This window comes from Lampetra planeri, chromosome 10 (genome assembly GCF_965212315.1).
Source record: "Lampetra planeri chromosome 10, kcLamPlan1.2.h2, whole genome shotgun sequence".
NCBI lineage: Eukaryota > Metazoa > Chordata > Hyperoartia > Petromyzontiformes > Petromyzontidae > Lampetra > Lampetra planeri.
This window is the reverse complement of record NC_136116.1, coordinates 13,821,578-13,846,141: the sequence shown is the minus strand read 5'-3', so window position 1 is coordinate 13,846,141 and position 24,564 is coordinate 13,821,578. Positions and strand designations below refer to the sequence as shown.

At 45.2% G+C, this 24,564-nt stretch overlaps 1 protein-coding gene across 7 annotated transcripts in view; it reads right to left on the bottom strand.

Moving 5' to 3' along the window:
* The window catches only part of LOC144721063 (trafficking kinesin-binding protein 1-like), an 85,434-nt gene that overhangs the window by 45,856 nt on the left and 15,014 nt on the right, over positions 1-24,564 (bottom strand). For all 7 annotated transcript variants that reach the window (XR_013585833.1, XM_078598394.1, XM_078598396.1 and 4 more), the window contains 2 exons: positions 21,526-21,791; positions 18,136-18,336 (listed from right to left, as the gene is read on the bottom strand). Coding sequence is in view for 6 of the 7 variants with exons in the window: in XM_078598396.1 (XP_078454522.1) it covers positions 18,136-18,336; positions 21,526-21,791 (467 nt within the window). In the remaining variant the exon portion in view is untranslated. The remainder of the gene's footprint in view (positions 1-18,135; positions 18,337-21,525; positions 21,792-24,564) is intronic.

Below are 24,564 nucleotides of genomic sequence, written 5' to 3'. Positions count from 1 at the left end.
AAAAAAAACTGAGCAATGTAATACAAAACACCATTAGACATTATTGTAAAAAATAAATAAAAAGTCCATCTTTTGTGTTAGTGAATTTTTAAATATTTTAGGTAGGAAATTAGTTTTCAAATTTAGATATTTTTTCTGGGGGGGGGGGGGACCCCTAGACCCCTGGAGCATTTGCCCCCCCCCCCAATGTTGACTCCATGGCTACGGCCTTGAACTGATCTACTCTGCAGAAAGTAGATTAGCCACGTCCAAGCTTACAACTTGAAGGCTATCTTTAACTACACCATATTTTAGCAAAGTGGTTAACTTACAACCCCCATTAAGGGTATATAGCGCGAGAAGCAACCCTACCGAGAAGTGCAGGCCGGGCGGTACAAGAATAACAACCGTGCTCGACACATCTGAAAGTCATGTGACACCAGGAGAGGTGGCACCATCAGCTGCGAGGACACGGTGTCGCATTCCGAAATGAAACGCGTTCCTCCGTCGGTTGTACGGCAGCTACGGCACCACAGAGAGCCAAAAACGTCCGAGTGTCTCTCTGCTCAAAACTAGCAAGAGGTCACAGCACCTGAGCCAGCAGCAGCAACTCCACGTTGCCATGGCAGAGACCGGACGGTACGATTGCTGGGGACCTTATATCGTGCAATAAAACACTAAATCAATGGTAACCTTAGCACTAACCCTAAACTAATGGTAACCTTACCACTATCCGTAACCCTAACTGCGTGTTCTCGGCCTGATGCTCGTCAAGGTCCAAGGGTGAACACCAACCTTCAATGCCCAAAACGTAACCCGAACGCTAGGCAGGGCACTACTGCAGCAGACGCCTTGACTCGTATTCAAAATACAATGCAGTTAAAATTCTCGTTGGTAGTCAGACAGGGCTATATGGTGAACCCCAGTGGAAATGAGCACAATCCCACACAGCTGCTTGAGCAGTCGGACCACTTTGACTCGTGATAGGTTACGCCAAAATGGTTGCGTCAATTATTTTACTGTACTTTCAAACGTAGACCCCCTTTAATTAATCCATGGCGTGCGATATAATCATCCTATCAGTGTGTTACTGACAGCCACGATAAACACCAGAACGAGTGACGGGCGTGTCGACCACTTTCGCTTCGCACTTGTCGCCTATGTTCACCTTGGCAGCCCTGCTCCAACGCCGCCATGCAGAGCGCGCAAGCAAGATGCTTCCTTGCAAAATGCCCTAAATCGGAGTCGAGCGAACCCGTAGGACCGGCGAGTGAGCAACGTGGATCCGGATAACCTCCTGTCTGGTCTAGAACTAGCGGCTTGGGGTCAGCTGTGGTCAGTGGCCCACATGCACAGCTGTTTGGGCACATGTGACTGCTGTAGTAAGGTAGGAGGTGGGGTGGGGGGGGTTACTTATGATAAGCCACCATGGCTTCTTAGAGGCCAGATAGACCAGAGAATTCCAGCTCTCACTGCTCGTAGTGGTCGCGCCACCCTGCCTGGTCCAAGGGAATGCACAAAATAAACCCCCTTCACCTGCACTGCGGTCAAGGTCGGCTTGAGGTGCTATCCCCTAATCACAGCTCTAAATCGAGAGTCCTTATGAATAATAATTATATTTATGACGTCAAGAACACGTCACTGAGTCTCTGCAATCTTTTTCAGGAGGGTCCGGCAATTCCATGTGAAGGGAGAATTTAATTTGTGGGGGGAAAGCAGCGTACCCATAAACATCTACGTACCTGACCTCTGTGATTGCCAACAAGGGTTTTGCCACCAAGTACTAAGTCATGTTTTGCAGAGGGGTCAAATACTTATTTCCCTCATTAAAATGCAAATCAATTTATAACATTTTTGACATGCGTTTTTCTGGATGTTTTAGTTGTTATTCTGTCTCTCACTGTTCAAATAAACCTACCATTAAAATTATAGACTGATCATTTCTTTGTCAATGGGCAAACGTACAAAATCAGTAGGGGATCAAATACTTTTTTCCCTCACTGTATAGGAGGGGAAACCGCGAATTGGTCTGTATATATGGGTGACAATCGACTTGCTGTACTGCCCTCCCTTGGCCATCTCAGTGTTTTTGTAAAACATAATTTGAATACATAATGAAAAAAGCAGTGACATGCTGTTAGGTCGGTACCAGTAATCTTGTATATTAAAAAAAGAGGAGGAATAATATGTGATTTCGTAATATAATTTCACTAATGTGTGGCAATACTGTAACCCCAACGCGAGAAGCAATATTGGTCACCAATGCTGGAGAATAAAGGAAGACAAAAGGTGAAATGGTGTGTCACATGAGGCAGAGAATCATACTTTATAATACATTTGGACAAATCTCCGCTTTTGTGCCTTCCATCGCAAGGATTCATTCGCTGACTCGGCAAAGTCGACAATACAAGACAATTCTTGAAATTGCCTCGTCTAAAAAGAACCAGAAAAAGCCAAATTCAAACCTATCCAAGAAATCACTGCGCTGAAAGCCCCAACTCAAGTCTATTCTCGCACACCATTATAAACCTGTGCCGGCTGACAATCTCTAAAAGGATAAGGCCCGTCCTGCCTGCTCCCAGCGCGTGACAATGCAGCTAAAACCCACGTGTCATGGTCACGTGCCTTGCGCAAGCCCCTGTGCATGTCGCTGCACTAATGGCCATCCAATGGCTGAAACAATGCATTCTCGGAGGGATTACTTTAAATCAAGTTGTGGTCCACAGAGAAAATGCTGTAAAAATAGAGTGTTCTAAATCTATTTGAATAATTCCGTGTGTAGGTGCCAGGTGGATTATTCCAGCGTAGGAAAGTAAGAGTCGGTGGTGGCTTCGGGAGGTCTTTATCCAGCAGTGGGTTGACCATGGCTGATGATGAAATAGATTAAATGCATTAACTATCACCGATACAAATTTAAAGCACGAGACAATTAACCGTGTAAACAACCATTGTTTAAAAAAGGAGATGGATATTAAACATGAATCAAATCTGAAATGTCAAATTTCAATGTCACCTTGGCTCAAATGTGCAGGCTTTGTCTCATAGGCAGCCCTGAGCAAGAAGTGGAAATCCACATTCCTACAGAGAAGGCCAGACGCAACCCTGTTGAAGATAAGCCGAGCTGTGACTCACGACCACGATTTGAACCCCGTGACTTTCCAAAACTGAATCGTTATGAGCCGAGTGGCACCTAGCGAGTTATTGAGGATAGCAGATCAATTATAATCAGCAAACGTACAAAGATTCTCCCCCCACATGGGCTCATGAAATGTCAGCGCAAGTTCTGTTTGTGAGAATCACCTCGAGCTCGCAGAGGTGAGGAAGGCGACTGTGGCCAGGACCACGCCTCGCGCCACACCCAGTCTGCCCACTGCTGAGACGCTCACGCACTGCACCATGTCCTAATTTACAGCTGAGATGACCTAGATATACCCCACGATCAGCTCAGGCACCAATTTACAGAACCCTGGGTGACCGTCATCACAGTACAGTGCACCAATCCGCTTAAATTATACATGATCAATTTCAACATTTTCCACACTACGCTATAAAACCCAATGCTGTATTATAAATGATAGAAACACATGCATGCATGTAGATACGATAATAATGAGCTCATTAAACATACATGGGGAAAAATCATTAATAAATGCAATATTTCATGGGTATAATCCAGGCTTCCTTTCGCTGTTTAAAGCAGGTCTGCGATTAAAGAGCACCGTCACGTAGCTACATCAATGGCAGAACAATGCCACGTCTACTCGTGAAAAAGCGGCAAACATCAATAATATGCCGAGCAGCATGACCGATTTGGTTCAGATTAAATCACAGGCAGCCTACTGATAACACTACAATTAAAGTTAGACGCGTCTGAGACTATGGATGCAGGTTCAATCTATTCCATCAACATTGCAAGTGGATTTCTCAATAAGCACATGAACAGCGAGCCAAACAAATTCACGCGACCTCAATAAGCTTCGGAAATTAACACAGAAATATAGTCATGCATTGGTACTTTAGTCCAGATGTGACCTTGGACTCTACAAATTCAAAAGAAGCCCAGGACTGGATATCCAAAGCTCGGTTATTAAAAGTAACATTATGAATGTCGTAAATTGTGTTTCTTCTGGCAAGGTCAGTCTTAGAAATGACTCTGCAGGACAGATTCCGACGGCAGTATTAGTCAGTCTGGTGCTTTGAGCCTCGGGCATTATCACCAAACCCCAAGAATCATAAAATAACTGAAGTCTGGTGTTCTGAATCTCAGAATTTGAGGTGTCAGAGAATTTTGGATATTGACAATCACGAAGGCTTTACTGACGCAATTTTTATTTTTAGGACAAACTTAATGAGGTATTTTTTTACTGTGAAAGTTGATGTAAAATGACATGCACTTAATTTTTACATTTTTACATTAACATTTAATAATAAATACAACAACCACGGGCATGACAACAGCTGTTGCAACGTTTGGCAGGTTCAGTTCATGAAGGCTCATTGTTCTTAGCGCTATATTTTGTACATTTTAAAATGAGCATCTGCATAAAGTGAAAGGTTATTTAAACCTATGACTCATTGCAAGTATTACTTATATCATACATAACCACCGAACAGACTGTGTCTTAAGGATTGCGTCATCCACAACCCTTTCACTGCAGGACACTGATCGCCACATTCCAACACAGCCACGTGATTATTCACTGCCTCCTCCACTTCACATCCCAATCGGATGTCCGTGCGTGCACGTACGAGCTTAATCTAACAAAATCCAAGATCAAATTACCGCGGCAAATAACAATATAACTCGAAACGCCAAAATGTAGCAATATTCAAACGTGACGAGGTGTGCCCCCATGGTGAAATAAACCTGATGATGGCCCTCGGCACATGGTGGAAATTCCACATTACTGTGGTATGGGCAAATCTCCACATAGATCGGCGACTGTTGAATTCCTAGTGGTACTGATTGTATTCACAATGCAGGGATGACAGGGCTGAAATGCCAACCAACTAAGGATTTGAACTCATTCCCTTCAGATTGAGCCGAGCACTACCCAGTCAAAAACCAATAATACGATTTCTTTAAGTCACATGTTGTCCCTATCTTGAGCGTGGTACAGTGCTCATAACCGAGCTAATGGTGGAAATTCCACATTCCTATGACATGCTTCATTTCACTCCACGCACGAACTGTTGACATTTTCCACGACTAGCAATTTTAATTATCGTTAAAATAATAACGAGCGCCGCCACGATGCGGCACACGCGATCGCGCGCTGCATTTACCCTCCAGATATTCGTAGTAGTAGTCAAGGTCCTCCACCTCCCACGGCTCATCGTCCTCTCCATCCTGCATGGTCATCTTCCCGCACGCCACCCGGTACCGTGGCGCTGCCAGCGCGGGGGGGGAGCGGGGGGCACCTCGCCACGCACGGAACGGCAATTGCACGAAACACAAGAGCCGCGGCGAGGGCAGGCAAGGCAGGGATGCGAGATGATGCGGGATGCGACGACGTGGGATGCGCGCCCGGGCTTCGAGGGAGGGGGTAGAGGCGGGAGGGTGTGGCTGGCGGCCGCAACGATTTTGCACCGTTCCCACAAAGCGCCGTCGAGATCCGCTAGCCTAGGGGCGGATGGGACGCCGGGACCGCTGTGCCGCTGGGCATAGCTGCTGCTGGGAGCGCGGGCGGACGCTGGTACGTGGGGGCGCAGCCGTGGGCACACGCGGGCGCACGAGGCACGTGAGCATCGCCTGTGCTGGTCTCAGCCACTGAGGAAAGCAGCCCCACCAGACCCCACGGGTGGGGGGAAATCGTGTAAACCAATGGATGAAAACCTTTCGTGGTTTTTTTTATTAAGAAATTACCCCAAGAGACTGTTAGGTTGATGCTTTCTTTAATGTAAGATTCCTATTTTTTTCAATGTATATAAAAAAAATCCAAGGTCAGCTGTCCAAACCCCAACCCAGCATTATAATACACGAGCTTGCAAATTATGAATATACTTACGTTAAGACATATTATTTATTTCATCATATTCCATTATTAATAAGATTAAAACAAAGATGCATGTTTTGTCACGTATTAAAACGTTTTAATTAAGGTAATTCGTGAGCAAGTATTTTTCTTTACAGGTAAAATCTCGTTTGTAAGTTTTGATTCTTCTGGCCAGAAAAACATGTCCGCAACAATTCCTTCTTAAGCTGAATTTGGGAATCAGTGAATCTGTACGTGATTAATGCTGTGTGATGCTCGGAGCATTTAAACTAGCTCATTGTGTCAATTTTAAAATATACTCTCGACACCAAAAGGTAAAATCCCTGATCTGGCATCAGAGACTCCAACATCCGTTCCTGCTGACGTCAAAATCCCGCGTGGGACCGTTTAATTTTTTTCCCTTCTCTGCAGCCAGTGAATGCAAAGAATGAAAGAACAAAACCCGCCCTGAATCGATTGGACGGGTGCATTGCCATGGAAACGGTATCCTAGCAACAAGGCAGCAGAACATGCAGCGTAGGTGGAGAGAGCCTTGAGATTATTGGCCATTATTATTACTACGCTGATGTGGATTTTCCTGGACATTCCTTTAGAGGCCATCAACGCCACGATACGACGAGCAGTACAAAATAAATCACCCGTCTTTGTACGTGAAAGTGTACGCGTCGTTGAGATTCCGGCATGCAATATGGCACGGCTACATCATTATAAATACTGCGGCTACAGTTTTTTTTCCCTTTCAGAGCCACTGGGGCTTTGCATTTTTTGCAGTAATGAAAATGTTCAAAGCAGAGCGATATAAATTGCGCATTCCTACATTTGGGCGCTTTGCAATATGCATGTATGCAATTAAATGTAATTCGCTGCAAACTAAAAATTGCAATATGCAATGTGCCAACAAAAGACTGCAGTCAATCAGGAATTGGATGTTGAATTTGATATAAAAAATCAGCTGAGAAAAAAATATAATCTGACAAAGCCAATGCTTGCTACAGTGAAAATGTAACCCGAGATGAAAATGCTATTAAACATTTTGCTGCTGCTATGGCAAATTCAGTTCGCTGAAATGATTATACAAAATACTGAAAAAACACAGTAAAACTGAGAAAGTGACAACACTGATAACAATGAGTAATCTGCACTCATTAACTCAGCACGAGTCATCAAGCCAGCCGACACAGTGGCAAAGTGGTTGACTCACAATTGCAGTCTCATGAGTTTAAATCCAGATTATGGGTGAACTCCAACCACCCATGCACACCAGCAAAACTTTTTGGAAAAACCAAGAGTAGTTGACCTCCAGAGAGAAACTGGTCTCCATGGCAGGAATGTTGAAATTCCACCACTGGTGAATCCCGGAACACTTTTCATATAGACCGAATTTCCAGCCCTGGCTCAGGACCACCAACATAAATACAGCACTGATCAATTGAGTAGAGAGACACTTTTAAATCCTAAACATTAGGTCAACTGTCATATATCTGTCACAAGGTTTCTCATTTTGAGGCCTGGAATTTTGCATCCCTGATGACCCTTTGGCATATTTCCAAACAAAACGCCACCTCGAATACTAAAATTGTTGGTGAGAATGTTGCTTCTCAGCTTGCCGGTGAGCTGAAACGATAACAATTGCCGATTAACAGCGCTGGTACACCACGTGACAATTTAACTTGTTTGGCTGGGTCGTCGTGGTGGGTGAAGAGTTTCACGGCAATTATTTGGTCAGATCTTTTAGGTGGCCCAACCCAAAAATATATTATGTATGTTGTGTACGTACACACATGCACGCACCCTGACCCAACCACAAAGATGCACTTCTGATCATGAACTAAAGGCTGCTTGACTGTAAACCAGCTCAGAAGTCAACTTGCATGTATTCCAAAATAAAAAAAAACATCCTAAAGGTTAAGCATCACTGACATTCTTTTGCGAAACTAAAATCAAAAACACCGTTTAAAAATGTGCCAAAGGCTTGCTGTGTGCGATTGTAAAATGAACGGTAAAAAAATACTCTTTCACCGAGGACATAAACAACACCTCAAGCTACAACAGTAAACCTTGGAAGTGAACGGAGGTGCACCGCTGCACATGACTCAGCAGTTCGTGCATCTCCAGGGAGTGTTAAAACTACCGCTCAAACTCAACAGGACAAGGCCCCTTCAGAGGATAACATTGCCCATCGGATAATAAAATATAGACGCAGAGGCAAAGATATACATCCACAATGGAGTATAAGCTGCATGGCATTTGGGATAACACCCACAATACCTTGCAAACCACACAACAGTACAGTACATAGGGTATATACCAAAAGAAAGATTCCTGTAGAGTACACATCATTCAGGACTCTTTCTTCTTAACTGCTCGCAATGATGCTGCCGCGGAAGAATACGCACGCCATCGTCATCATCGTCATTCATAGTAAAAGTCGTTTTAGTTTATACTTTTTTACACTGTGTATTTACTGTACATGTGTGTGTACTGTTCATCTATCTACCCACTAGTTTACAAATTGTGAAAGTGTGGCTCTTTAAAACTTAGCGGAGGATGATTCAGTGCAATGCGGCTGTGGTTTTGTGAAGGAATCACATTTGGAAGGCTGTGGATACAACTCCCTTGTCAAAGGTCAATTCACGCCATCATTACTCCAAAGCCAATGAATGGGTATCACTTTGTGGAAAGCCAACAGTGGCCACCTTGTGGCTAAACTGGCCCCCAAAACGCGAACGAGGTTTTTTCACTAACGGCTCAGGTACACGTTCGTGGCCTCGTGGGAATATACCAATGCATAGGATAAAAAAAAATCCCGTGGACCGCGGCAATGACGTAGACAAATGGGCACTGCCCCTTAGCTCATTTGATAAGGGCAGTGCACTGTTTTTATTTGAGACTGTAACATCACTTGCAAGATGAGGCTACTACCAACTCACCCAGCACGTCAACCCAGGATTAGCGGCACAGACATGTCACGTGCATAGCAGGGTGTGCGGTTGTAGATTGGTCACAATGTGCCAGAATATAACCTTGCACCTTTACTAAGACCACTGAAGGTTCGTTGGCCGCATGTGACGAGACAGAAAGCTTCATTTGTTTTCTGCAGGACAAGACACATTCTCGTGACACGAAATCCATAAACTGTCTCTTTATAGGCCAGTAAGCAAGACTTGACATAAAATAAAACGTTTGGGCTCAGAGTATGGCTGTAGTCAGATTCTAGGAATTCTTCAGCAATAGAGGTTATAAAACTTAATATTAAGGATAGAATGAGGCAGAAAAGGCAAAGCAAACATGATAAAGCTGTGATAGGTAGAACACAAGTTCAAGAAGAAAGAGAGCAGGTGACTGAGACAGGCAATGGAGTGGCACCTCGAGGTCCTTGACGAAGAGAAAGATCAGACGGTGAGACACCAGTAACTACAGACCTTGCAGGTCAGCTGTTGACTGTGCAAGAGCGGCGACGTGTGATGCCATTAGCTGCACTGGCCGTGATAACATGTTGATCTTTGCTTTGATCGATGGAAAACCAAAAATCCTCATGTCCTCACAAGACGACGATGCACAATGTGTTTGTTTCCCATTCAAAAGGCTCTGTTCTGAGTAGGGCACACTGCTGAGCTGTCTGTATCCGGCCCCGGCCAGCTGTCTAGCCCACATGTTGCTCACAAGCGGCGGATTACAGCGAAGCTTCCGTCTCAATCCCCGCTTAGCGCGGCCAACAGAGGTCAGATGAGAAAACAGGACACGGTGAGTATGGTACACCAACACAGCAATGGTAGTAATACAGGACAGGCAAATACACCTCTAGAGACAAACACCCGTTTTCCAACAAGGAGCACTATCCATGTTGGACGTGCATATCCAAACAAAATAAATACAAAGTACACAAATGTTTCCCACAGTCAAAATCAAGAGGGTTGTTGATTAACTTTAAAGTAAATGCTCATAATTGCAGGTGGCCATAAGCTAGTGATGGAAATCTGGAGATAGCACAGACTTCGGGCAGGGTCCTTGTCTCTCCGTACGAGGGATGACCAGTGCTGACGTCCCAGAAAGTGCCAGTCATTTTATCAGCTCTGTAGGAGTGATAACGATGGGCTGAGTCAGCCTTTGTATGTACGCTGAACTTATTTCGCATCATGCGTGGCCAACCGTGCTAAAACGTAGGTGCGAACTGAGATATGAACTCTCAATCTCTCGATTTTGAGACAAGTGCTTTAAGCACAGCGCCGCTGGGCTGGATACTACATGCCAATTCGTTACTAGTACAGCACATCGGTGTGTTTGAGAGTAAACCCACAATATTGGTTGCAAAAGCCAACGTGTTAAAGTGAAATGAACAATGCTTGTCATTTTTCTTATTACGTTGGCATAAATCAAAGACACCTGCTACGTGTACTTGCCCATATTTATGGCCAGGTGTGTACGCGCGGTCTCATTATTCATTAATTTGGGCTTTAGAGCTTGTTCTGCACTTGGCATCACAACAACAGCAAATAGTCTCACCTTGCCACGTATTGTGACATCTGTATTGCCTTGAGCTATGTTTGCAGGGTGCATAGCTTCTTCCTTCAAAGGCCAACGAGCTTGGTGTATTTAAAACAACTATTGTGGATGTAAAACTATTGAACCTTGAACCCAATGGTTAGTTATAGTCTGCCAAATCTGCTGAGATTTGTTCCCATCTGTCACACGTGAGGACAGGTTCACTTGGAGACAACGGGCTGGCTAAGAGGGATAATGCTGCATCAGCATGCTGAGCCAGCGGCGTTTAAACCCTGAATTCTAATCCAGGTTCCAGCCATGCATCGATAAACCTGGTTCTCAAGTTGAGATAGCGGATCATCTCAGCCTGGTTACCAACGACTACGCAATAATACACCGCAATAAATGTGGGTGTGCACTATATTTGAAACATTTCTTAGATATGAATATTTGAACATTGGCAAGTGTAACGCGGTTACACATTTCACTGCAACCAGGATTTGTATTGTCTATAAGCAGGTCCCCAATGGGCATTCATTGCCCAATGAGTGTTACCTGTGCGCAAAATAAACCAACAGGTAAAATGTGACGAACACTCATTTCAAGGCATGTAAAACGGTTTAGATGGCTAGAGGCCTGCCGAGTGGAGGGGCTTCAGAAGTATCGATGTCCTCTTCCATGGCCAATCTGAGACAAGGTGGTTGCGCACTGCTTGCTGCATGGGTTTGAGATGGAAACTCCTGCGTGGAACTGCCCTACGCTCGTCGTTTAACCCATCTGAATTTTTACTTTGTGCAAATGGGTCAACTCCTCGATATCAAAAAGACAGCATCACAAATACATTTCTCGCAATAAAACACACCAGACGAATAACGTTGTGTTTTCTGGAGTAGAATTATTCTTAAACACCAAGTGGTTACAACAAATAAAACAGCCCATTTGACGCTGAGGTCGGACATGCCTTCATTATTCACATAATTGCATTCCTGTGTAACCGCCCAATTACATTCTATACTCTCGTCAAACTCGACAGTTGTCTAAATCCCCCACAGTGCCACTTTCACAAACAGGCGATGATCATAACTCCGATGGAAAGGGCAAATCGGGGCGGCTTGAGGGGGCGGCCCGGGGTTTTTGTTTTCCAGCGCCGCTGTCGCCGCTCCACGCCCCAGCCTCGACGCGCTCGGGTCACGGCTCTGCCAATCTGTCAGCAGCTCGGGGCCACTACGTGGCGAGTGCCGCATCCCCAATGGCGGCGAGCGGCAGCATTCACAGGGCAAGGTACGGCCAGGCGCGGCATCGACACTGCGCCCTGTTGACGGGCTATTAATAGCCGGCACTCTGGGCCAACATTGGTGTCGCTAGAGCTGTGGGACTGCCGCTGTACTTTGAGCAGAACTCTACGAGGTGGGGGGGGGGGGTAGCCCCCCCCCCCCGTACGTAGCCATATTTTAATAAATGACCCAAAACCAAACATTGCCTGCCCACATTGGAATTCTTCTTCAGTTTACCCGTGGTGTCGATCAAGCTAATGTCACCGTCTCCGTGCTAAACGAGCACTCAACTGCGTTGCTCGACAAGAGCCAACACTCGAACTTGCGTTTGATGAGGGCAGTCATTCCATAGCGCAAGAAGTATGGAATTCACATGACAGAGTACTCATCAACTCCAGCAAACACAAAACACTGAAACTCACAACCTTTGATCGGAGTTCAACTGTCGATCTTGTAAGCATCCATAAAGTGCTCCGATCAACAACACCTCGTCAATTAATAATTATGAATAAGCGACTATTCAAATGCCATTCATGACTAATATGATACACTTAACCCTAAATGCAAAAACGTTTCACCATAGTTATTGTCACGTACGTAAGCCAAGAGTCCGAGTGCACTGTTCTTGATGCACATTTAACTGTCGGTGTTCGTTTTCACCTGTTTAATTAGTTTGGAGCTGTGATTTAGCCATCACTGTCATCTTTCCAAACACTCACACATGCCTGTCAACCCCTGATGAATGCCCTGCCTTATTACAGACCAATTCGGACCTTAGTGGTCACCCCGTGCCCTTATAAATATCAACGTTCATCCTACAAAGTCCCATCGCAAGGCAGAAACACACAATTATTATGTTTTACTCAATCTCTCATTTTATGACCCAGTTGACAGATATGCTCACAGCAAGCAGTGTACTACCTCGTGCAATTCCGACCAACCTAAGTTCATTCACACAGATGCAAATGTCATCGGAAGTACTATCCTTGCTTGTACCTCAGATGACAAATACAATTGATCTGACTCGTGAATAGAGAATCCTTACAAAATAGAACCGTAACTCTTGTATCATTTGTGCTGTGAATTATTTTCCCATTTGAACGAATAACCGCATTCTTGGGCATTATCAGACAGGTAAGGTCTCATTTTATGACCCAGTCAAGTTCACGAAGGGATCTTGCACCCAACGAATGTTTACCAAGCAGAGCTCTGATAATGAATACCAAATCATTTATTGCATACACCGCACCACATTCTGCCACTTTGTAAGCAGAGTTAAATGTCGACTTCAAGAGTGTGCAGTCCGATTTTCCCAGTCAAAAATGCATTGCATTTACCAATCTGGGGTTGCATGCATCTACAATACTCTTTCAGGAAAGTCATGCATTGGGAAAAAAAACAATTACCAGCTAAGGCCCACTGACCTATATAGCTCTTTTTCAGAAGCGACCTGGCTACAAATGATAGCTCAACGAAGTGGCTTATCACGTGGAAATTAGAGCAGCCAAACATTATAAAACACATGTTGATTCAAAATATGGAGGTAAAAACTGGAGGACCTGGAGAAAAATCCATGCGACCACGGGGACAACGTGCAAACCACAAATATACAGGCATCAGGGTCGAGATCGAACCCACGACCTCCTGTATACCAAGTGAGGTAGTTAACATGTCTCCAACGTAGCGCTCACATTTCAGGGAACATTCAATTTGAGAGAAAACCAAAGAACTATGGGAAAACCCACACATGAAAATAAATAAGTCAAAGATGCACACATACAGGCCCAGAAACACCTCTTCTGACCTGCCAAATCCTGAACATCTCACAGCCCAGCGAGTGTACGTGCTTTACAGTTCAACATTATCTACCGATCTTTGCCTCCACAGCACTTCGTTTGCTTTTGTCAAAATAGAGCCCTTCAAAATGCATCTTATTTACTCTGCAAACATAGCAACTGGAAAACTGCTTACCCCCCTGCACAATGCAAAGGCACACCCTGTAAATAGTGGTAAGTCCAATACGCCATTACTCCTTTTTTCTCCAGCAAATATTTTATGTTATGCAGGAAAGCCCCAGCCCACGTCTCAAGCTGTTTTTCAGGAGGTTCCTGCTTGGGATGGTTTTTTCATTCCTTGAACATGCATTACTTATTTGAAAAATATCACAATTTCACCGCCATATGGTAAGATCATGCTAAGTGAAAGTGCTCAACAAACAATAGGAAGGTTATATGATCTTGACTTAAAGCTTTCGTGACTGCAGGAATTCACACTCTTTGGGTCTTTCGGTAAAGTCACGTGACTTTACCGTGACTATACCAAAAGACCCAAAGAGTAGGTTATATGATCTTGAATTTCGATTTAAAGCTTTCGTGACTGCAGAGATTCATATAAAGTGTCACTTTTTAAAAAAAAATTCGTGCTGTGGTTTTCACACCTGATGATGATTGCTTGTGTTGCAATCGAAACGTCGTGAGAATTGAATTGTTTTATTTTTAAAAAGATTATTTTATTATTTCCCTTCTACGTGCTTTTACCGAAAGAATCAAGAATATATATGATCTTGCTTGGAAGTCGACTCAGCCCACCATCCCTCTCAGGCACTGGTTCTTCACCTGGGGTGCACGCTGCACCCCCTGGGGGTGTGAGATGCCCTTTCTGGGGGTGCGAGACATGGCCACATTTCTTTAGAAGGTAAATAATAAAAAACATACAAAACGTAAGTACAACTACTTTGTTTTTATCGAACCTATGTATTTATTAACATTAAAAACAAATTCTCGATTGAGAACCAAAGGGGTGCAAGGCTGCAGTAAAGGTTAAGAACCACTGCTCTAAGGTCAGTACAATCAAAGGTTAGCCAAGAGAAAGTGGCTCTTGTCAACAGAATGTAAAATTGCTTCCACTGGCTCAGGACCCCACGCATTGCTTTGAGCAGACAGACACTTTGACTCGATGATTTTTCACAATTGTTTAATCTCTGGTGGGTGACCACAGTTCAAACCACTGTATCCAATGCTGCTGCTTGAGATGGCAGCTTTCATTGTACATTGTCAGCTTCAAAATCAGTGCCAGATTGTGAATGTATCACTGCGGAGCAGGAAGCACGGGATGAACGTGCAGGTGAATATCGCAGAGCTGGGAGACTCTGTCAGGCGTGTAATCTCTGTGGTCTCGAGGCTGTCCCTTAAATAAAGACGCGGCGAGTGGGGGTTTTTCATCCCAGCAGCCACGTGGTGGATCCTGTGGCATCAACTCCAAAGACAAAGATCCCCCGTGTAGCCTTAACAGACTGTCGAAGCAAGTGCTGTTAAGCGAGCACCTATGAAGGCCGGCACAGCACACGAGGGGGTGGGTGGCCAGCACCACGCCCGGCCGCCATTGTCTCCCCAGTGGCGATGTTTACGCAAGCCACAAGGTACTCATTGGAGGCTGAGTGGAAATAGGGGGGGCCCAAGGCCGGTTCAGATACTGGTGTTTTCCATGAGCGTGAATCAAACTCGAGTAGTCGGGTTCGTAGGGCAGCGCAGCACTAACCGCAACACTGCCACTGCCCCCGCATGAACTCCACACACACACAAACCTCTGATTAGCACGTACGATGCGAAAGAAGATCAACATACCATACAAACCTCGGTGTTTCAAGTCAGATCGAACCCAAAAAATACACATTGGCTGTATGCCTATGCTGAATGTTTGAGGTTGTCTGACATGAAGGCAAAGTTACTAATAAAAAAACACTTTAAAATCATGGTCAAATGCTTTGGTCATAACACTCAAGGGTTGTCACTGCACTGATGTTTTATTAATAATGTATTGCAATGATTCAAAGTGATGCCACAAAAGTGCTGAAATTGCATCATGGACTGTGTTTGTGTGCTTTAAAGACTGTTGTTTTAGTTTCCCATTGAATAACCTTCAAACTCCTTCAGGTCAGCCTGGGACACGCGACAGATGTGCTGCTCTACACGATCAGAGTGATTACGTTGTTTTTGGTCACAACTCCAACAGATCAAATATACTCAAGCATTGCGCTGCGTATAATGCTGCAGTGCAAACACCTTGAATGGGCATGGGCACTCCGGCTCACCTATCTACAATACACCCTTTGGGTAAGCTGGATAGATGTCAGCATACACTCACACGGGTATTCTACAGATATATCTGAGCAAAGCATGTTCACTGGGCTTCTTTAGTACATGTGACTCCCGTGTAGCAGCACTATGTGTCGCTATGTGCGGGGCTATATTGGCTGGGTTATGTGATAGGCAAGGATGAAATAGTCATCGCCAATCGAGAAAACCGCACGTTGAAGAGTGAAACTTGAACACGTGTGAAGGCTGCCACTTAATTGGGAAAGTGACGACTCATGCGAATATATTGCCATACACAAGAATAGAATGACCCACGTGAAAGACATCGGTTTCACCGCTGATGTTACACCCTAAATCACACTCTTAAGTATCGTTGCAAATTTTTCAAATTGTTCACAAGCAAAACGAAATTCTACATGTTACTCTAGCGATCAGGTACAGATAGTCCCCGAGTTACGATGGTCCGATTTACGATATTTCGATCTTACGATGGCGATAGTGATACGACAAGATGTATGTTAAAATTATTTATAGCAGATAGGATTGTTTCCTGAAAAAACTTTCTATTAAATTGCAGTTCATATAGGTAGGCTAAGAATTGACCTTGTTTTTTTACTTTACATTTTACTGCGCAATACAGTATTGTAATTAATAAATACATACAGTATATAGTTTATACAGTACGCTACTGTAAATTGCTCTGTTTTGCTAAATTATCACCATTCTTTAAGACTCCTGGGTAGGCAAGGCCATCTTCGACTTACGATATTTTCGACTTACGATGGGGTCGTCGTAATGCATCTCCATTGTAAGAAGAGGACTACCCGTATAGAGTCACAGCAGTGACACTGTCACCATTTGTAGTGCATTACACCGTAGTTTATTGCATTGCAAATAAAGCGTAACATATAACTTTCCTTCTTGTGGTTATATCATTCATCTACTGGGCGGGAATAGGTTGAACTTTTCTCAGCAATATGGGGAACTACTAATTTTGGGGCCAAAGTCAAAGATCCCCCGTATAGCCTTAGCATACTTTTGGGGCAAGTGCAATTCGCAGGAACCTATGAAGGTCGGTGCGGCACACGAGGGGGTGGGTGGCCAGCACCACGCCCGGCCGTCTTTGTCTCCCGAGTGGCAATGCATACATACCACACCAGTTACTCATTTGAGGCCGAGTCGACGTAGGGGTAATTGAATACACTACACGAGTAGTTAAAAGCACGCAGTTTTCGGTAGCCATGGCAACCACCGCCCATCTGTTGCCAAGTCCAGGGGAGGGAGTATGTGTACTTTGTATCCGTGCGTATTTATTATATTGTCTGTACATGCGTATGTATGTGTGTTACCCCCAGTTAAATTGTGATCAATAGTTTACAGCCGTCTGTCAATCCACGCATGATAAAAGCCTTCCAACACATGACATGGCAAAAAAAAAAATCTTGCTGTGGTTGTCACACCTGATGATGATTGCTTGTGTTGCAATCGAAACGTCGTGATTAAATGTATTTTTTTAAATCATATTTTTCCACCTACGTTACTTTACCGAAAGAACCAAAGAGTATGGATCCTTGCAGTCACGAAAACTTCAAATCTAGAATGGCATGGCAGTTGTGTGTTAGTTCCCATGCTTCACCCTACTAGGCCGTGGTGGTTGGTGAAGGGGGGGGAGGTGGCCAACGTCCGGAAATTGAACTCTGATGGCTGCAAGTTTTCCAAGTCAAACCAGGATCATGTTAGACATCTCAAGATTCAATGTGCATTCGAACTGAATCAGCCCAATAAAAGCAACTCATTGAAATTCCTAAGAGTGGGGGGAAAAATTACTCCTACCATAGGAATGTGGAATTGTGACTCTTGGCTGAGGGCCTAAAGGAGATGAATGCCACGCTATAGCTCTCTTAAAGGGGACAATGCCTTTACCTTGAAAAAAAAATGCAAAAAAAGTGTCCATCTTGTCGGTAAATACCCGCGCTGTGTATACCGGGGCTGTAAAACACGGGCGTAAAGCTTCGTTTTTGAGAAACGTATCTTTAAATGTAATTCCAGACTCAGCGCCATAGCACTTTTGCAGCGGCGTTGCATTACAAACGACGGGAGCGACGTCACACGATATCACTCCCACATTCAAGTCCATATTCTCAAAAACAAAGCTTGAAACCAAAAAAATGAAAGAGGACTCAGAGGTGCGCGAGGACAAACAGACAAGCGGCGGAAAGGCAGCCAGGCGGCGGCGAGCCGGTGGCAACATTCGCCCAAGCCCTGCGTGTCTGCGTGTCCGTGCGCCCGCGCACGGCGGCCGTGACTCACGCATGTACTTGAGCGTCTCCTCGATGAGCTCCAGGCTCAGCTCGAGGTCGGCATCTGCCGGCTCCTGCAGCAGCGGTGTGTGGAGCCAATCGTCGTGGTCGTAGCCGAGCGCCGTGTCCGCCCGCAGCCGGTACAGAGGCAGCTGCTCCTCGATCAGGCTCACGATCTCCACCTCGGCCAGCTCCTCGCTGCTGCACACGTCTGCGACGGCATCGGCCGGGTCAGTGTTCTTCACAGCAAGGCCCCGCTGGCCACTGGCGGGGCCCCTGGTGGCCTTTTGTGCGGCCCCGGACAATAGACAAATGTGAAAATACCCCCCATCGTGATGTCGAACCCCAATGGCTTCAAATGTGTGGCAGCCCTCACACTGACGATGTCTTATTAATGTAAGTGGCCCCCCTCTGAAAATCAGTGAACAACACTGGGCCAAACCGTCAACCGTGTTGGCACCGAGCAGTTGTACGTGGTCAAGGTCAAGGGAGCATCAGACAATGCCACCGATGGCAACATACGCCACCGTCATTCCCTTCCCTTGTGCCAGTTCATCTCCGAGTTTCCAAGGTCTGCTCTTACAGGATCCCACCACCTGGTTTTAGGTGTTATACGAATTAATAAATATAAATGTGGGTAAAAATAGGTTCCAAAGTCTCGCTCGCGAACAAGGTCACAAGTCTTCAAATGGGCACTTACATGCAGATTGACATAAATGTACAAGGTCAGAAGACGCTCGCCTTTGTATTTGAGGCAAGAATGAGATCATTGGCTTATACCACGCACACCACCAGAACAATCTGGCTCTCAGAGTCTGCCATCTGCTGGTTTAAATCATAAATGGCTCTGATTCAGCTGGCAGTGTCCCACCCCACCATCTGGCTTTTGGTCTTCTCCCTGGTTGCAGTCCTCTAGGTGCCACTCCAGTGCCAGTGTTGGTAACCTGCCATGCTCAATCCTGCATAGGTAACTTCACTATCACAACTTCTAATTGACGTCTGCAATGTGATCCGTGCTTCCATTTGTTCAAGTGCCTACCTGATCTGCAAACTTGCTGACCCAGCCACCATGGTCCACTGACTGTTACAGTATCCCCACAACCTCGCATTGCGATTTACCCTTTGCATACAAAACACGACATCCTGGACCCCATTGGCCCAGCAGTCATAAACGTTTTACACTCCAAACTAAATGGTGCGGAGGGACTCCGTGGGTCTGGCGGTTCCCGGCACCACCACTTCCCCGTGGGGGATGAGGGGGCCGGGTCTCCCACCCGGCCCCAAGGGACTGATCTGTCAACACTTTTGATTGACTTTTAACCATTTTTATTTTACCAGCTAAGGCCCACTGAGCTCTGTAGCTCATTTTCAGAAGCGACCTGGCCAAATATGATAGCTGAACGAAGTGGCTTATCAACGTGGAAATGTATTGTGAAGCGTCTGGCACAGGATGGAGATCAATGGTGATCAACTGGATGGAGCATGATGGTGACTTCCATGGAAACAACATCTTAACACACTCACCACCTGGCAGCCTTTCCATGTGTCTGTTTTTCCTCACACCTGAGTCGTTCTCTCCGTTTGAGAGGGAGGGAAAACTGCACGTGTCACATGTCTGAATAATAACCATTATTACTGTGCTTATTGTAAATAGCAAATGTTCTAGATGTTGAATGATTCGGTCCATGTTAGCACCACCTATCTGCCATTTCTGACAAATGCCTTTCCAAACGCGTAGCAATGGTGCCACACAGTGGCAGAGAATGTTAACTGCAATCACGAGCAATACACAGAGATTTCATATGTTAAACCTCTACAGCATCATGCAGGAAAAAGAAAATTAGTCTCACAAAAATAAACACATATACACGATAGCCAGACAACAATGTAAATTGTGAAAGTATAGTCGTTCACATTTTTCACTGCTAGAACACCATCGTATGTGCGTACCAGTTTAATCGCTACGAGCAGCCTTGCGCTATCCTGCTGTCAAAGATCCACAGGGATATAAACTTATAATGGCTAATCATATCAGATACAAGGATCAGATGTGACTGGTTGGCGCTAGGGTTAGAGCACGCAGCTCGCAATCAGGTTGCGAGTTAAAATTTGGCCAGACATTGACTCAAGACGTTCAGCCAAGTAAGCTAATTACGGCGGCAATATAAGTACTTGGTAGGAAGTCGATAGCCATGGTCGTATGGATGAACTCTCCACAACTATAGTAACGAGGAATGTCCACCACTGGCTCAGAGCTGTGAATGGTAGATGAGAAATTCCCCATTCTCATTTGGACGTATGAGGGATGATAGATGCGAGGTTGAATATATGATAGTCTAAAATGGAACTGCAGCAAGCCTGCCAAACACCAGGTAATGCAACCACTGCTGTAACATCATCAAACGAGTGTACCACTACAGTTACAGGATATAGCCAGAGTGCAGAACAACACAACACAGCTTTGCTCTGTGTAAACAACATCAAATGGGGGGGGGGGGGGGAGTGGTTATAAAACTTGTATCTCAGCAAAGAAACTCCTCAACACTTGGCATGTTGCGCATGCGAGTTGCGTACTTGTCACTCGAACATTACGACATAGAAGCCAGTGGTCAATATGAAAGTCAGATCTGTTCGGTAACACTGTGAAACAATATAAATTGCTAAAGGTGAGAAAGGCTGTAAAGATCAACGCAACCGATCCTATCGCACCGAGCTCTCACGGCCTTCTGTCTGCCAAAGCCCACGACCGTCGCACAGTGAACACCAAACCTCCATTGCACCCCCTCACGGTATCCCAACATCTGGCTTTAGCTATTTCCCGTGCTCTCTGAACTCTGGGCACCAATCCACTGGCTGTCTCTCTAACTTTCCCTCCTGTGTCTCCCTCCCCTGCACAACCTCATTTTATATGATCACATCTGCGAGGCATTCCCGTGTCATTCTAAACCAAAATTCCAAGATGCTTTCTAAGCATATTTAAATCATTAGATCGATACATGTATTGAATTGTAAGTGTGCGAATGGATTTTTTCAAAAATTCAAATATGTTCTTTGTAAAGGGTTCATGTAAACACAGCAGCCAATAAGAGGCACTACATTCATTGTCAGCATATAAAAGTGCATTCTTGAATTAAAACAAAACCTCTAATCAAGACAATTGGTGATGGTGAACCATTACATTGTTAAATGAACATCGCTTGCCCTATATTTTTGTTCATAATGACAATTGGCATTGCACGTGTAACAAATGTAACATCATGCCATTACCTATAATGATACCAATTTAAACATACGCCATCAATGTAACCGTACAGAAGCTGGACCAATCGTTGCGGGGTGACCTCGCCCGATCGCACGACCCCAAAAACAAGAGGGGGGGGGGGTGGGAGGAGGGCTTTACCCGTGATGGTGCTGGCATCTCTGAGCGTCGTCCGTCGCGGCTCATTCCCCACGAGCGTGCCATAGCGCCGCTCCGGCTCGCACCACGCGCCCTCTCCTCTGCTCGGCGTCTCGGCGGGGCACTCCAGCTTGCCCTGCGTCACCGCGCCGCCACCACCGCTGGGGCACAGCCCATGGGTCGCACAGGACCTGGGCGGACTGTCGGGCAGGCAGAAGAGCCGACCAGGAGGACAGAGCTCGCCGCCGGTCAGCTGCTCATCAGGGCACCTGCAAGACAGGTGGTCATCGCTGTTATCGCCATTATCGTCGTCGTCAGTCAAGGTCAAGAGGTCATCACACGGAATGCGACTGAAGCCAGCACACCCCGCTTTTGCATTCTTCTGCGAGATCAAGTCGCCACTGGACAATTGACAACTGACCCCCTAGCTCTGTTCTCACAGTATCACATTGTCTGTCGCCTTGGTCACCAACCTCTGGATGCCACTACAATACCATAATTCTTATTAATGTCAAGGTCAAGTGGTATTCATGACCAGTGGTGGTTCAGTGGACTAATGCACATGCCAGAATGGTGGGTTGGCCCTGCCGAGGTTCTAGGGTTAAATCCAGGTTTTAGCCACCTGTGATTAAACCAGGATCTCTGGTGAAATGAAATGATCACTTTTGCAGTCACGGATATATGCACAAAATGTACAATATTAAAGTTGTATAATTCAATTAATTAGTAATCTTGATGTTTTGAGAACTATACAAGTTATCCTATTGCTTCCAAGTGAGTTCCATCACCAAGCATTACGGACCTCATCGACCAGGATTTTTTCAGACTTTGTTGTAAATGTCAATATTTTGGAAAAAAAGGCCTTTCAGCTGACATGTTGAGATCTTGCCTTTTCTCTGAGTGACAGTAAAAAGAAAACTGTTCACCATCCAAACGTACATTCACGCCTTCTAGGACTGTCCCACCATCAGGACATTCGTTGATAAAATAATCGATCTGTACAACGTGGTGATGTCTGGCACAGAGATACTACCTAGCATTGAATCCTCCGTCCTGGGCATTAAACCCCAAGGTATCACCAGGCACCAACATGCCCTTCTCCAAGCATTTAACATTTCGGTTAGAAAGACCATGCTGAGCTCATGGAAGAATCATGGGGCCCACTCATTCACCCTCTGGCATAACTCCCGAATCGCCCTTGCAGCTTTAGAACACCTGAGCCTGAAACGGAAGAATAGGGAAGGGGAGTTCACCCAAATCTGGGGCTCCCTCGTGAATTCCACTCCAGAGACCCTCAGTTTACTTGACTGAACTTGAAATGTCACTGACCCCCCTCCCCCCTTTCCCCCCTTCCTTTCCCGAAGGGATCTGACGCACGTACCACATAACGCTCTGGTCCTACACGTCCGCGTTGGTTGTCTGTACGAGCTGTCTATCCCGCTATGCATCACTCACCTGTCGCGGAAGTTGTACAACCCCCCCCCCCCCCGTGGTTGGATCAATACAAAAATATTTACAACAAAATGTTGTTTTTATTAACCTGTTATTTTATGACAAACGTATGTTTTTGTTTGATTATCAAAACGCAGTGCATTCTATAAACACGGTGCATGAGAGGACTTGTTCCTACGACGGTTACCAGGCCATATATAGAGGCAGGCAGACCACGGAACACCACTGTGAACATTCCACGGGACAGTCATAACTGCAAGTTCTAAACAAGCCATGACTGATTGTGTGCAGAAATGCCTTAAAAGTCACAACGTTATTTAGCAACGGCAAAAACAATTTTTTTTTACTAAAAGTGAGGAGGTTGGGTGGCTCTGGATTGCTTTTCTATATTCGTGTCAGAGTGCCAAGCCAGGAACGCCGAGGCCCTGGGTTTGAATTCCAGGCAAGAGACTGACATTCGGTCACGTGGTCATGCGGTGTGGATTTGACATCGACCATGGTATAAAAGTGGTTTAAACAAAACTGTAAGCATGCAAAAAAAGCTATCATTTAGCTACAGAGTACCGGTGTAAAAATGTGTTGATCGTTTAACCTTCTACAGCATCACTCGTCTGTACACGTGCGGGCCTTTTTGTCAATCCCCTGTTGGATGAGGCCCTCGCCCACACCGCGCAGATTGTGGGGGTTTTCATTGTACCATACTTCACCACGCTGGTCAGTGCGGGTTGGCGAAGGTAGGGAGCAAAGATGTTGCAGCATAGTACACTACAATTGATATTTGCTGTACTGCCCTCTGGTCATGCTGAAATATGTATAGCATGCTGGGGAACTTGGGGCACAATTTAATGACAGTGCTTTGAATATGAGGCTGCTGCATTGTGCAGAGATGACTGTGCTACCCACTTGCAGAGATGTAGCAAGAAATATGGTAAGTGGGTTGCCAACATATCGATGGTTATTTTGAGCGGTATTCCATCATATACATCGGTTTTCTCTGGGATTTCTGGTTTATTCCCACACGCACGACTACATAAAGGAAATTGTCCAAACATTCCAAGTAGGAGGACCTCCTGAAAAGCATTGCTATGACTTAGTTGAGGCTTTTCCAGGTTAAAAGATAACCACTATAATATCCTGCAGAGTGGCACTGTGACTGAATAATGCACTCACAACCTGAAAAATAAATCAATACGAATACCATGTTGTGCTTTGTGAATATTTAACATGTAGTTTTCTCATGGAACTTGCCACAGGAACGTGGAATTTACACCAATGGTTAGGGCCTTCAACAGAGATGATTGCCTCTGAACAAAAGGAAATAATCCATAATAAAGTTTTTTTTAGGTTAGATCGTGTAAATATATAAATACTCTTTGGTTCTTTCGGTAAAGTCACGTAGGTATAAAATAAAATAAATCACGACATTTCGGGCGCAACACAAGCGTCCGTCATCAGGTGGGAAAGCACAACGGACGCTTGTGTTGCGCCCGAAACGTCGTGATTTATTATATTCTATACCTACGGGACTTTATCGAAAGAACCAAATAGTATGGATTCCTGCAGTCACGAAAGCTTCAAATCAAAATATAT